This window comes from Sminthopsis crassicaudata, chromosome 1 (assembly GCF_048593235.1).
Source record: "Sminthopsis crassicaudata isolate SCR6 chromosome 1, ASM4859323v1, whole genome shotgun sequence".
Classification (NCBI taxonomy): Eukaryota; Metazoa; Chordata; class Mammalia; order Dasyuromorphia; family Dasyuridae; genus Sminthopsis; species Sminthopsis crassicaudata.
In genome coordinates, this window is record NC_133617.1 from 18,653,069 (window position 1) to 18,667,474 (window position 14,406).

The window sequence follows — 14,406 nt, forward strand, 5'->3', positions numbered from 1 at the left end:
ACAGACAGACAGACTGGTGGAACCCGCCCCTCCTTAATGGCTTTTGCTACTAGAGGGAAAGCGTGAAGCCCCGCCCCTTCTGGAGCCCTGATGGGGCGCTCATGCCCTGGGGGACAGCACGTCTCCCCCCAGAGGGCCCGACTCACTCTTCACAGGGAGGCTGCTGGGGGGGGAGGTTGAGGCCGTGGCCGCAGCGTGACTGGTCTCGGGGTTCTCCAGCAGCTTCTTGCTGAGGATGTCTCGGAAGAGAATGCGGATGATCCTGACTCCCCACAGGTACTGCAGCTGCTTGGTGAGCAAAGGCATCGATTCGTTCAGACTAGGAGGAGGAGGAGGAGGAAGTCTGGGATTATGCCCTGCCAGCCACGCTCGGCTCCTGCCCCTCCCTCTTCGGCGTGGGGTCCCCCATGAACACCAGCTCCTCGAGGGAAGGAGGGACTGCCCTTTGTGCCTCATATCATACACCGAGCTCTTAGAGCTCCTGATACGCAGTAAACCAATCCTTAAGATGCGCTGTCTCCCGTCTCGCTCTAGCCATCCCCAAAATCAAGTCAAGCCCACAGCCAGACATCGCCCAAGAGGAGCCGGCCCAGTAGCCTCCACAGCCCCATCCTGGTCTGGGGCGCCGGCATCCCCATCCTGGGGGGCTTCGGGCCCATTCCCCCCCCCCATCCTTGGTCAGCCCTTTGGCTGAAGCATTCTGGTTTCTTCCTGGAGGGAAGAGGACCTCACAGAGGCCTTTCCTTTGGCCCTGACGTTGGCAGCCACAGAGAGACTCGCTTCTTTCTGACCAGTGGCAGGGGAAGCAGCCTCTCTGGCTGATGGGAAAAAGGCCATGGGCCCCTGAGGAAGGGTCCGGCGCTCCAGCCCTGTCCCTCGGCCCTCTTGGAGCTACCCGGCCTGGGTCAGACTGCAGTGACCATGCCTACCCAGCCGGTCATTAGTCCATCCAACCAACAGCGACCAAACCCTCCCATTTTACAGAGTCCAGGGAGGAGACCATGCTTGGGTACGAGAAGTCCCTGCCCCCAGGGCTCCAGCCTAGGCACTCATGCCAAGATGAGTGCCCCTGCCCACCGGCCTTCAAGGGCCCTTCCCTTCAATCTCTCCTGGATGCTGAAGCCAAACTAGTTCTGAAGCAGCTGAGTCTCTGCACTGCTCCAAGTCCTTTGTGGCTGTCCCTCCCTGCCACCTTTTTGGTCTATAATGGAACTATAAACGTCCTACCCGCCCAGCTACTCTGCTTTGTGCCTGCTGACCTCTTCCCGGTGCCCCCAACGTGCCACAGTCAGGCCGGTTCCCTGAGGCCTGGCTTGCCCCCGCTCTTCTAGGCTCCCTGCTTGGATTCTGCAGTCCCTGAAGGCAGAGGCCCCACAAGGACAAAGCACATGGCAGATACCGCGCAACAACTGACCCGATGGGAGAGCTGGAAGAGACCCGGGGCCTCCAGCTGCTCCCACGAGGCTCCCCCGGGAGTGCCCTTGCCGCCTCTGGCCCCGCCCGCTCCGTGCCCCCGGCTCTCCCTCCGTACGCCCCCGGGCCTGGCGGGAGCTCCTGGCCGGCACTCACCCGTAGTCCACCGACTGGGAGAACCAGCCCAGCACCGGGTGCCAGTGCGTCAGGTTGGACCTCTTCAGGGACACGTACTGCTGGCAGTAGGAGAGCATCTCGATGAGCACCTTCACAAAGTGCTTGGTCTCCTCCTCCAGCACGTGGCTCGTCAGGTAGCCCAAGTGGATGATGTTGCCTGCGGCGAGAGGAAGGAGGGAGCCGTCGGGGGCGCCCTTGTTCAGTCGGGGTGGGGGGGGTCTGCCAGCTTCACCGGGAGACAGGAAGCTGGGGGCCTCGACCTCCCCTTTCTGGGGGACACTCACGACTCTCATTTCTATCACACCTGATGATCTGTGATCACCCCTGGGGTGCTAGAGGCGGGAGCTCATTCCTCAGGACAACCCTGCATCACAGCAAGCGGGCATTATTCCCATTTTAGGGATGACAAAACTGACCCTCAGGGAGGCTGGCAGAGTGAGAGCTGAGTTCAGGTAACCTGCTTTTCCCACTCAGGCTCTCGAGCCATCTCAGTGTCCTTTCGAGCGGGGGAGCAGCCAGACAGACGCAAGTACCCATTGTCCGAAGGGGACCAGGAAGGCCGAGGCGATCCCGCTCAGGAGCTGCTGAGGGAGGGCCCAGCCGACGGAGAGCCTGCTCACTTCTCCGAGGCCTGGTCCTTCCTCCTCACCTCAAACATCCCAAAATTAGTCACTCAGAAGGGTTTGGAAGGTCAAGCCCCTCAGCCCCCTGACCGCCTCACGCAACAGGGTGGCCGGCAGACGGCGTTCTGACCGGGGGACGCCTGTGTCCATCGGCCTTTTCCCAGGCCTTGCCCTCCTGGACAGTAAGTGCTCTGGAGGAGCGCTCCCAGCCGAGCTCTCGACCTGCTTTCGTGACCCCCTTCCCTGTCGGGCCACTCCACTCTTCACCAGTGCCCTCGGCTGGCTCAGCGGCCATTTCTGGGCCCACTCCTACGTCCTCGCTGCTGCTCCCTCCCTCTGCTGATGATCTCATCCATCACCACAGGAACAGCCATCGCCCAAAGCCGACGTTCCAGTCAGTGACCTCTCCCAAGCTCTGATCCAGCCAGCTTCCTCTGGGGGTCTCAGGCCTTTCAGGCCACACTTCCTCCAAGGCTGGCGCGCTAACTTCGGCCGCTGCCTCTTCACTCGGCTCTGGAGCCCAACTCTGGCCCCCGAGAGGCTCCCCGCTCGCAAGGGCGTCCTGACATCACCCCAAGACGACTCCGGGGGCCTCCCAGAGCTGTCCTGTGGGTCACCAGGACGCGCTCCTCGGCCGGTCCCACACTAGCCGCTTCCCCGCTGCCTTCAACAAAATGCAGACTTCTCTGCCGGGCATGTGGGCACCTCCAGCATCCCACCTCATTGCTGATCGGGTTGCATAATGTGCCCGGAGGCCCCCCAGCTGAGGGTCTGGGCCACATCTGAACCCAGCTCCTGCCGCCCCTACGTTCCCCCTCCTGGACCCGGCGCTCCAGGCCTCCTTCAGAGTCTCCGGCTGGCTCGAGAGCCGCCTCAGGCAGGGCGTGCGCGCCTGACTGGGGAGAAATGACCAGCTGCGTACTGTGGACGCCAAGCTAGTGAGGCCTTTTTCTCCTAGAAGAAGGTGGGGGCTAAGAGGGCGGCTTTCCGGCCTCGGAACCCGCCACCTGAGGGCTCATTAAAGCACACTGAGCGAGGAACAGCCTCCCCTGGGATTTTGTCTCTGATGCTTCCCAAGTCTGGGGTGCCGGGCTGTTTCTCTAGCTTCAGTTTACCAGTCTGTAAAATGGACCTCTCCTTAAACCCGGTGATTCCGCCCGCCCCCTCCAGACATTTCCTGGTCCGTTCCAAGAGCTCCGTCGGCCCTTCTCACGTTCCAACCCGGGTCCCGGGCACTTACCCAGTAAACAGAGAGTGTGGCTCCCTTCCAGGCACTCACAGACGTCCGCACAGCGATCCTTGCGACTCAGAAACAGAATGAACTTACGAAGAAAGTCGTGATATTCCAGTACAACGAGGCGCTGCGGGGGTCACACGTGAATTAAATAACCATAAGTTCTTCCTGTAAAGAGTCTTCTCACTCCCCTACCCCCACCCAAAGACCGGGCAATGGTGCTCTGAAGAAAGGAGCCCCCCAGTGCCAAGCTCGGGGACATGAGACAAAAACCCTGATCTGGGGGTTTGAGAGGCAAGGAGAGGGAGGGAGCCAAAGGTCCCCCAGAGACCATGACTGGGAGTGGGGAGACCCCAGAATTCCAGAGCTGGGAGGGTCTGAATGCTCTCTGACTGACCGCCCCCTTGGTCCTCCCAGGGAGGGCCGGCCTTTCCGGTCAGCCCCACGTCGGGGGCCTCTAGGACAGCACATGGCAGCTGAGGGGGGCGCTGTCTGGGGGCTCTGGCCAGCCCTGCTGCGCCAGGCTGAGGGCACGGCTTCCTACCTTCCCAGGGGCCTCAGACTAGCGAAGCGAGCTGAGGGGTAAGGCTCGCTTTTGTGCAAATGCAGTAAAGGGAAGGAAATAAAGGTGAAAATCCAGAAAGTTCAGTGCGAAGACAGAGGTAGCGGGGGCCGCGATCCCAGGGCCACTCACCTTGGGGGCCAGCATGCTGAGATGCGCCACGAAGGCAGGCACTGACATGATGTGGATGAGGAACGGGCGTAAGAGATTGTCCGAAAAATGAGCAGCAATCACGGGGCTGGGCACAGACAGACACTCGTCAGGCGCTTCCTCACGGGGCGGGGAGGAAATGGGGGGGGTCCCCGTGCCGGGAAAATCCACGGGGAGGCTCGGCACACAAGGCACAAGGGGGCTCTGAAACCACGGCTGCTACCCGGGGGCCCAAGAGGACCAGCTGTGCGGCTAAAGCTGCGGGTCTGGAAGCTGCCCCAGAGTCCCCAGCACCAGGAAGCCGGGGACAGAGCGGAGCTCGCTCTCTGAGACAAGCGACCCCGGCTTTTGCCCTAAGCCTCCCGGCCCCAGAGGCATCCCTTGCTCCTCCGGGACCACACGGGGCCACCCAGGCTGCTGCCTAAAAACCAGGATTAAGGAAAGGTGGACCGGGACGCTCGCCTCAACTAAGAGGGAGCGCTTGGGTCACTGTCCTCCTGCCATCTCAGCTCGATAATGAGACACCCTAGAAAAGCCACTTTACGTCTCAGCCTCAGTTTCCCTAGTTGTGAAACAGATGGCAGCAGGGCCCATTTCTCAGGGCTGATGATAAAACGAGACAATATTTGTGAAGTATTTTGTAACCCTTAAAGTGCCGTGTGACTGCCCGCAATTATCAGGTGCAGGAGGAGCTTCAGAAGGACAAATCAGAGACGACAAAGTAGGGGTCGCGGGGACGCTGAAGCTCTAGAGAGCTGGGCCCGACCCTCCGGCTGCCACGTCTCAGGGCGGCCTCCCCGCTATGGCTGCCCAGCCTCCTCCCTGGCTCTGAGGGGCCCCCGGCCTCGGGCACCATCCCCACCCCGGACGACTCACCGGGAAGCCAGGGTGAAGATCGCAGCTAACATGCCTCGGGTCAGAGACGGTCTGGACCTCGCCAGCCCATTTCTTAACAGGATCTGAAAGAAGACGGCCCGGTCTCGAGGGGGCCTCTGACCTTCCACCAAATGGTGGAGTTTTCAGTGTAAAAGGAAGTGTCCCAAAGGGATGCGGCTGGAGCTGTTCTACGAATCTCAGGAGGATCCAGGGCTCCCAGAAGCCTCGGCCTCTATGGAAGGTGACCTCAGCCTGGGCTGGACCGCCAGGGACCGAGCACATGCCCTGGGGCTGCCAGGGCTCTGGGGCAAGGCCTTTCCTTGTTCTCCCCTCATTTCCTAGTCTGGCACTCTCCAAGCAGTGACCATTCAAGGTACTGACTGCCTACTTTGGGGTCACAAGAAGCGGGATCTCCCAAATTCCAGCAAAGAAAGCAGGACCCCGCAACAGAGCTCCTTTCAAGCTTTTTTTTTTTTTTTTTTTTTTTTTTGGGGGGGGGGGTCATTCAATAAAAAGATATCTCCCTCCCCACCTAAACACTGATGTCAAAGAGGCAGGGGGAGGGGAACAAGGAGCTCAATAATCAGCCTGGGGCTCTCTGGCCACGACAGGGCCCGTCCAGCAGTACTCTGGGGGGAGAGAACGCCTAGGTCAGAGGTACCACAGACCTGTAGAACAGAATACAATCCGTTCTGGTTGAGGTGTCCCATTATGTTTGCACAGAGATGGTTCATGGTAGGCCGAAGGTTCTCCCCTAAAACAATAGGAAAATCCCAAGTCGCCGTGACCACAAGTGCTACAGCGCTTCCCGAGTAAAGCCAGGGCGAGAAGCCTGGGGGAGCACGCGAGACTTTCACGGAATCCTGAGCCTCCATCTTGGACTGGGATGAGAAGCGAGGCTCCCAGGAGAACTGGGCCGCACCTGCCCCCGGGCCGCCTCAGTGGGGAAAGCAAAGCGCTAACACCCCAGGGGCCTTCGAGTCTTTGGAGGGCGATTGTTGGTGGGGGGTGGTGACCGGGGGAGGGGGGGCAGTTCTCAGCCCTAACGGGAGGGAGGGGGCTCAGTGGGGCTGCGAGGTCGTCCCGGCACGTCTCCCAGCAGAAGCCTGACAGCCAGATCTGGGGGAGCTGCGCTAGGGGAGCTCCGGAGGCTGTTCTGTTAAAGGCAGCAGGAGGACGGAGTCAGAGAGAGCACTGGAGAGGGGATCACCTCCGCAGAGAAGGGGAGTCACACGGCAGCCTTTGTACCCCATGGGCTTCTTCCTGCTCTGGGGTCTGCAGGTTGAGAGCGCCCAGGGCCTGAGCTCTGCCCTTCACTGCCTGGAGACCGCGCAGGCCCTCCATCTCTCTGGCTCCTGAGGGCCCCTGAGCGCTCTGTTCTAGGCCGAGCCAGGAAGGAGCCCGCCAAATATCGGCTCCTCGAGAAGGCTCCCAGAGCGTCTTGGCCCAGTCCCAGTGGAGCAGGGGCGCCCCATGGGGCCTGCCCAGAGACGTGCAGGGAGGGAGATGGGGCCCGCCCCTCCCCGGAAGGGTCTCCAGAGACGAAGCTGCGCTCCCACAAGGTGCAGGGGACAGAGCTCAGGGGGAGGCGGACTTCTTACACAGGGACTGGGGGTGCAGAGCAGCGCCCCGTGCGGCCTCCGTGGAGGGGTGTCTGTCACTCTGCACTACACACACACACGCCTGCCGGCCCGCCCAGCACACGGGGTTTTTGGGGAGCGGCGCCCTACCTTTTCCCCGGACGATTTTCCACGTTGATGTGTCTGTGAAGTTGACTAGCAAGGTGAGGTACAGGGAGATCAGTTTGGAGTCCTGTAGGATGTCGGGCTGGGGGCGACAGAAGCAATCACAGGGAGGACGATCAGGTCCTCGGTGCCCGGTCCAGCCGAGCCTCCCGCACTCAGAACCACCAGGAGGGAGGCAAGGACAGATGCGGGCCACATCTTTCTGACTCGGGGTTAGCTCCTGGGCCCTGCTCCCCTACGAGGTCCTGGCGTGGGTCACAGCCCTGTTGGGGGGGCATTTGCCCCTGCCCCCCAGACTCCGGCCAGCACAAAGAATGACCCGTGTGGGCAGCTCTTGGCCTGAGGACTCGGGATTGCCTTGCTATCTCGGTAGAGCCCCGGACAGGGCTGCGTACCCCAGACCACAGCCACCTCAGGACCAGGGGCTCGGGCTGCAGGGAGGTGGGAGAGCCCCAGGAGGTTCCACAGCCTTGGGGGCTGGTGGGTGGGGGCCTCCCCATGGTACCACACGCGGCTCCCATGAGCTAAGCGGGAGGAGAAAGGCCCTCACCTTGAGGTACTTCAGATACTTGCAGCAGATCCACAGGATGTCCTTGATTTGCTTGATCCAGAGGAGAGTGAGGTCTTTGGAAAGAGCCAGGGATACGTACCACACCTGCGGGCACAAGCGAGTCTCGGTGGCACTATGGCGTCTGGGCTAGCTCTCTGGGGGGGGGCGGGGGGGGGGGTCCCTTGCCCCATCTGCCCCAGGGCTGAAGGAGCCGCCCTGGCAGAGAAGTCAGCCCCAGTCCTGGCCCCGAGGGCAGGGCCTGGTCCAGGATCTGCCTCTCTCACACTGCTGGCGCCCATGATTAGCATCTCCCATTCTCCCCACGCCCCGGGAGAAAAGGGCTGCGGGACTGACCACCCATTTCTCAGAAGGGGACGGAGCTAGAACCCATCCGAGACAGGATCTGACCCCAACTCCTCCCAGCTCCAAGCCCAGGAGCTTCCCACTCTACCTTCCTGCTTCCAAGTCAGGGAGCTAGACTCATTCTTTCCTCGTGCTTCTTCCCACACTGTTATCCCTAAAGGAAAACCCTAAGAATGCCGTCTGGCACGGGACCTCTGTGAAAATGGCGGCAATGCTGCCTGAGTGGGTACCACGCTGGCCCAGGGCGCCCGGGGGGCCTCTGTGGGGAGGGGAGGAGCTTGGATTCTATTTCAGACCAAGCCCACCGAGCCCAGCACCAGAGGGAAGGAGGGAGGGAGGGAGCTTCCAGGGGCTACGAAGGACAAGACGTCGCCCACTCGGCCCGGGCAAGCTGGGACCATGCCCCGTTTGGCTTCCTCTCCCTCTCTGGGGATCAGTTCTGGGGTCGACAGAACCAGGGTTCAGGCTGCAGGATCACTAAGATCCCTCCTGACACAGCTGTGTGAGGAATAATAATCCCACATGTGCAATCTATCTCCAAGCATCCCTGTTCCAGGCAGAAGGGACCTGCCCGGGACCCCACAGTGGGGGTCTCCAGAAGGACAGGAGGGCAGGTGAATACCCTGTACTTCCAACAGTCCCATCGAGACCGGCTGGGAGGTGGAGGCACAGAGGGACGTGGGGATTCGTGTTTCCGTGCGTTCCCACTCACCTTCGGTTCATTCTCAGCTTCCATGCTGCTCAGGATGCACCGGCACAACATTCCAAACCTCTGGAAAGAACCAGTGGGCCAGGTTACAAAGTGCCGGGATCAGCAGCGACGCATCCCCTTTCCTACGCTAAGGAGACCCCGGTTTCTAACAAGGCAAAGCTGCTGAACTGCCAAGGAAAAAGGACGGGACCGGCTCATTTCTGCAGGCTTCGGTGGCTCCTTGCTGCCTGACAGACAAGAGAAGCATCAGAGTTCTTAGGTATAATGGATAACTGGGCTCCCAGCAGCCAGGTGCCACGTCATCAAAAAGCCCTCACTGATGGCCTGTGACAGGCCAAGCACTGTCCTAGGCACTGGGGATCCAGCAAAAACGGAAAGCCTTGTACAGACATTGTCACTTCCCCGCAGTGCCTTCTTCTAGTGACCTTTCCTCAGTGAGCATCCTTGTCAGCTTCTTTGGAGTTTCCACCTCCAGCATTCTCCTGTCCCCTCCAGCCCCCAGTGTTCTCCAGCTGCTCTTTGGCCCCCTCTAGCCCCCCAGACTCTCCAGCTTCCAGCAGCCTCCATGCTCTCCAGCTCATGGTCAGTCTGGGGCAGCTGTCTGCTGGTTCTCAAAGCTGCCTGACCCCTCCTCCATCTCTTCCTTCTCATTTGTGCCCTGGCTTCCTCTGTGTCCCAGCTAAAATCCCACCTGCAAGAAGCCTTTCCCCACCCCCCGAATGCTCAGGCCTTCCCTCTGGGGTCGTCTCCTATTTATCTTGTACACATCATGCTTTTAAATAGTCTTCCCAATGTTTCCCCCAACAGACTGAGCTCCTTGAGGCTTTCTGGCCTTCCTCCGTAACCCCCACCGTGCACAGCAAGATGCTTAATAAGTGCTTAGCATAAGCCACACATACTTGTGATGTTACAATCACACACACAAAACTCAAGTCCATTTGTGGGGAGGCAATCGCAGCCGGGGGAACCCAGAAAGGTCTTCTGTATCAGGCGGCCTCTGATCTGAGCTCTCAAATAAACCAGGCATCTAACACAGGGGTCTCCAAATTGGGCCATGTCTCCCAGGGGATCATGGGACAATCCCAAAGACTGATGATTAACCAGCTGGAGCTGGGATGTCACTCCCTGTGAATAAACTCCAGGAGTTCCCCATTGTTTCTAGGAAACCACGTTATTCAGTTTTTATCTCCTTTTATTCCACTATCTGGCCTATGTTTTAGAATGCACGTAATTACCAGATAGAGACAATGAGGGATTAAAGTTTGGGGGTTTTCTTTTTACTGATCAGGGGTGGTGATGAAAAAAGGTTCAAGGCCAAAGGCTGAAGGGTGGGAGGAGAGGGTCCAGTCGTGGACGACGTCCAGTGTCCGATGGTGAACACAGAATAAGGGTGCGTGCAGGGCAGGGAAGCCGCCTTACCAGCTCATCCTCTCGAGCTCTGAATATAAACAGCAGCTTCCGGGCAATCTTAAAAAGAGAAAGCGCACTTCTTTTATTGGCTCCAGTTGGATCAATTGAGTCAAAAAACTCATCGATCTCTTTCCTAGGAGAGGAAGAAAACAGAGGTGTTTGAGAAGGCCCTGTCACTGTCAGGGGAAGGCATCTGCCCCATCTCTCTGCCAGGGCTTGGCAGGCGGGCTTTGGGACCAACAGTGGGCAGGAACATGGCGCCGGGGGGAGCCTCCACAGGTCCCCTGGAGCTCAGGCTGAGAGCCAAAATGGACTCAGGTGAAAGTCCCGAGGGAGCAGGGGCAGAGGCCGCGGACGAACGGCCGACACCCACCTAATGTCTCTCTGCAAGCGGCACCTGCACAGAAACCTGCGCACCAGGGCCTGTATCTGCACCGCGGCCCGCTCCTTCTCCTTCTGTCCCCGCCTCTCTTCCCTGGCCTGACGGGCTTTGTCCAGGAACTGGGCTCGGGACGACTGGGACGTGCTGAACATGGCTAAGAACCTGCAACGAACCAAAGGGGAACCTGAACGCATGGTCACGGCCGGCCCGGCAGGGAGTCAGGGAGCCGAGGCGGCCACGGCACCCAGGGCACAGGACCAGAGGGTCCCCTTTAACGGCTGTGAAAGGCAGAGTGCTGGAGATCTGGATTCGAACCCCACTTCAGCCACTCTGAGAGGTGAGCCTCCTGGTCTGTGGCTGCCGAGGGCCGGCCCTGGAGAACCTCTTCACGAGCCGTTTGTGTGTGGTCCAAACCGCGGCGTGGCTCCTCTCAACGAACCAAAGGTTCAGGGACCCAGGCAAGGCGGGACGCGGAGGGGCTCCAGCTCTTCCGTCCTTTTCTTTTTTATTACATCTCCCTGCCGCCTTCCTTTGTTTGTAAACACTGCGCACCTTTCCCACCTGAGGGAAGCCTGGAGGCAAAGCCGCGGGTGCAGGGAGAACTGGGTGCAGAGCCGCCTGGGCACCCAGGGGCCAGAAGCCACCACCTGAATCACGCCAGAAGGGCTGGGCGTCACATGGGGCAATAACCAGCACTGTGAGGATTGTTACGAGGTGCCAGGCAGTGGAATGGGTGAGACACAGTCGTCTCCTTCAGCGTGGCTCAGGAGGAGTGACCTGGCCCTACAAGGAGATGTCACGGGCCAGAACTTGAGACAAGGTCCTGATGCGCTCAGTGCGCACTTTAAAGGAGTTCGTTCGCTCACGGGTTCACCCTTAGAGAGATGCACGAGGAGGAGAGGACGAGCCCACTCGCGGACTTCCGGGAGATCCACAATCCCCACTCTAAGAGAGTCAGAGCCGAGTCATTCCCACGCCCACCCTGGCGCTGGTGGACACTGGGACAAGAGCTCTCAGAACCAAGGTTTGCACTTTAACCCCCGGCTGCGTTTGAGGCAGTTACTGAAACCGAACTAAGGCCAGGCTGCCTCCGGAAGCTCCCCAAGAGAACGACCGTGTTTTAGAGAAGAGAACGTCACACACAACCCCCCCCCCTCGTTTTAGGAAGCGCCCCTGCCCACGGAGGCGGCCGGCAACGGGAGCCCTCCCGGCAGGACGGAGCCCGGCCACACGCGGCCGACTCACCTGAGGATTTGCTTTTCCTGCAGAAACACCAGCTGATCATCCAATCGAGAGCGGGGCTCGACACTTAAGGCAGCATCTCACTTTCTCGGGAGTCTATCTTCTCGGACTAGAGAAAGCAAAGGAAGAGGCCCCAGCTGACTGGCTGCTTTATTTCCTGCCTCCCCAAGAACTCCCATGTCGGCAGAGCTCCGAGGCCCCCGCCCGACAGCTCTGGGAGGGAGAAAGTCCTCAGAGGACCCCCCGAGGCCGGGACTTTCTCCCTCCAGCCTCAGCCGCCTCACGGGGCTTGGACGAGACGCCGAATGAAAGCGACTTCTCCAAGGTCACAGGGCTGAGAAGGCAGGACAGGAGCCCGGGGCTTCCAGTGTTCCTCAGGATGCTTTTCATTGGTTTGTACCAAGGAGCTTCCAGCGCCCACCACCCCGCGCCTCTCCCCACCACCCCGCGCCTCTCCCCACGTAGTAAGGAAAAGTGGAACAACTCAAGCACTTCTGAGAACCGCCTTTTCCACCCAGAGCGGGCCCGGGCGCCCCAGGCCCTCCGTGACTAAGTGCCAGGGCTCCTCTCTGCCCTCCCGCGCCCCTCCCCCCCAACCTTCTCTCCCGGCCGAGGCGGAGAAGAAAGCTCCCGATACCCTTTTCATGAACTTCTGGGACACGTATCAGGGCCGGATTTCAACAGGATTCCTGGTTTAAAGGGGGCCGGTATTTGACGAGACGACTGGTCTTTTTAAAACAGTTTTAGTTCTTAAAAGTTCTCTTTAGTTTTTTAACTTATTAAAATAATCTCGAATTGTTAAAAGGGACGCTTGGGGGGGAGGTGGACTGAAAAAGGAAGTAAAGTTACAATAAAGCCAAACGAAAAGCCAAACAGGCCCGAAGGACAGACTTTGCCAGGGGAAGGCCCCCGCTAGTTTGGAGAAATGTGGAAACATGGGGGGGGGGTTCTGCTCCTCAGCGATGGCAAAGCAGGAGGAGGGAGATACGCGCCTCCTCGGGGGAAGGCAAATCCTCAGCTGACCCCCTGCGCCCAGAGATCCCCCTGCCCCCCAGCTCTGACACCAGGAGCGCCCGGCCCTTCCCTCAGGATGACGGGAGAAAGGCTTCTCCCCCCTCCCCCACTGAGGCTGCTCCAAGAGCCAAGTCTCCAAAAGCACCTACTACGTGAGGGGCGGGACACAGGTAACCGACACTGACTGTGTAAGGGGTCTGAGGCAGGACTGGAACCCGGGTCCCCGACTTCCACTGCGCCCCCTAGCTGCCCCAGCTTCACATTATCTCGCGGGATCCTGGCAAGAAGCCCCTGAGGAAGGAATATTTTCTCTCTTCACAAAGGAGGAGACGCAGGCTCATGCAACGAGGGCCTACGGTTCAGCTACGCTCGTTAATGAAGCGCTTACTGCGCCTCAGACGCTGTACTAGCCACAGAGAGATACCAGCGCAAAGGACAAAGTTACACAGGTAGAGGCGTATGCAAATTTATTCAAAGCAGCTAAATGGGGGGGGGGGGATGCCAGCTTAGAGCTAAGAGGGCTCCTGGAGATCTGGTCCGTACTGGAGCCTGGAGGGCCCCATCTGCCCGGGGTCACGGGCCCAGCTCCCGCCACCTACCAGTGGAACGCTGACACCGCCCGGGGTCTATCCTGTGCCAAGCATGGCCGGCCGGCTCTGTGCAGGGTGTAGCAGGAGCACTCCCAGCTTTTCCATTCATTCATTCAGGGCTAGCCTGCTCCCGGCCCGGCTCCCACCACGGTCCGCCCCTCGGATGCTGCCTCACCTCCCAGTCACGGACACACCGAGACTCGGGACCGCCCACGCCCTCGGCGGGCACCACAGGGCGCGCGCCTCTGGAAAGACCCGTCAGAGGAGCCCAATCCCAGGCCCGGCTCTCCTCCGGCCGGATCTCTCTGGTAAAGTCCCGGATATTCGCAAGGGCCGCTGGAGCGGGGGAGGGGTACGTCAGACCCCAGCCGAGGGCTCGCGGAAGGTCACGGGTCAGACGGGGATGGGGGGGGGGCGGAAAAGAAGGGCGCTGACGGCTGGGGCCGCCTCACAGCAAGGGGGCGGTAACTGACGTTTAGGGAGTGAGTGCCGCCAAGCACTGGTGACGCCCCCTCCCCCGCCAGGCCGGCCTCCAGGGAAGACCCCCATGTAAATAAATAAACAAATGAGCAGCTGGCTCCGGGGCGCACAGCCCTCCCCAGAGACGGGCCGGCCAGGCCCAAGGGAATGGACGGGAGCTCAGTAACCAATGGCAACCGGAAGGGGCGCCGCCCTCCCCCAGCTTCCAGTCTGACGCCCCGTGCCAACCAGACCCATGGTCTCCCCGGACTCTCTGCTATGCCCGGCGCTGGACGCGGGGCCGGGCACACAGCAGGGGCTTAATAAGTGCGCACCGGCCCGGCCTGCTTCAGATCCGGGTGAGCCCAGCGCGAAAGGGGGAATGAATGAGCGAGTGCACGCCAGGGCGCATTAGAGGCGGGAGAGGGGCCGCGAGGGGGCGCCGCAGCCTGACAGGGGCTCCCCCCCGCGGGGCCCAGTTATCGGGAGAGTCCGCGAACGTGGCGGCCGGGGCCTCGGTTCCCCGGCTGGAACAGGGCTGGGGCGGGAGGGAGCTCGGGGCGGCGCCGAGGCCGCGGGGCCTCCAGCGGTTCTCACAGGCCGCGGCCAGGGCACAGCAAGGGACGACAACAACAACAACAACGACGACGCGCTCCCCCCTTCTCCGCCCCGCACGCGCTCCCGCCGCCCCGCCCCCCGCGGACCCGGCCGCCACCTTCCCGCCTCGCGCCTTTACCCGCTCGCGGTCGGGGCCGGGGCCGCCTCAGCCAGATTCCCCCGCGCTCCGCCGGGCCCGGGACAGCGGCCGAGGCCGCGCCGCCATCCTGCCCCCGGGCCGTCCCTCGGCGTTCCGACCGGAAACGCGGCCTGACCCGCGGACGTTCCGAGGAGCAGCCCGGAGCGC

The 14,406-nt window shown here is 60.8% G+C and overlaps 1 protein-coding gene across 2 annotated transcripts in view; it reads right to left on the reverse strand.

The window, feature by feature from the left end:
• Window positions 1-14,406, reverse strand: part of UBE3B (ubiquitin protein ligase E3B) — a 36,346-nt gene extending 21,940 nt beyond the window's left edge. Inside the window, exons 1-13 of one of the 2 annotated variants that reach the window (XM_074295444.1) lie at window positions 14,239-14,406; window positions 11,443-11,548; window positions 10,189-10,359; window positions 9,825-9,948; window positions 8,406-8,465; window positions 7,331-7,435; window positions 6,766-6,862; window positions 5,704-5,789; window positions 5,036-5,118; window positions 4,142-4,247; window positions 3,454-3,574; window positions 1,570-1,747; window positions 147-319 (exon numbers count right to left, since the gene is read on the reverse strand). In XM_074295444.1, the coding sequence (XP_074151545.1) occupies window positions 147-319; window positions 1,570-1,747; window positions 3,454-3,574; window positions 4,142-4,247; window positions 5,036-5,118; window positions 5,704-5,789; window positions 6,766-6,862; window positions 7,331-7,435; window positions 8,406-8,465; window positions 9,825-9,948; window positions 10,189-10,349 (1,294 nt within the window). In that variant the 5' untranslated portion in view covers window positions 10,350-10,359; window positions 11,443-11,548; window positions 14,239-14,406. Of the gene's footprint in view, window positions 1-146; window positions 320-1,569; window positions 1,748-3,453; window positions 3,575-4,141; window positions 4,248-5,035; window positions 5,119-5,703; window positions 5,790-6,765; window positions 6,863-7,330; window positions 7,436-8,405; window positions 8,466-9,824; window positions 9,949-10,188; window positions 10,360-11,442; window positions 11,549-14,238 lie in introns of those variants that run through there. The other variant, XM_074295451.1, reaches the window with a different exon arrangement.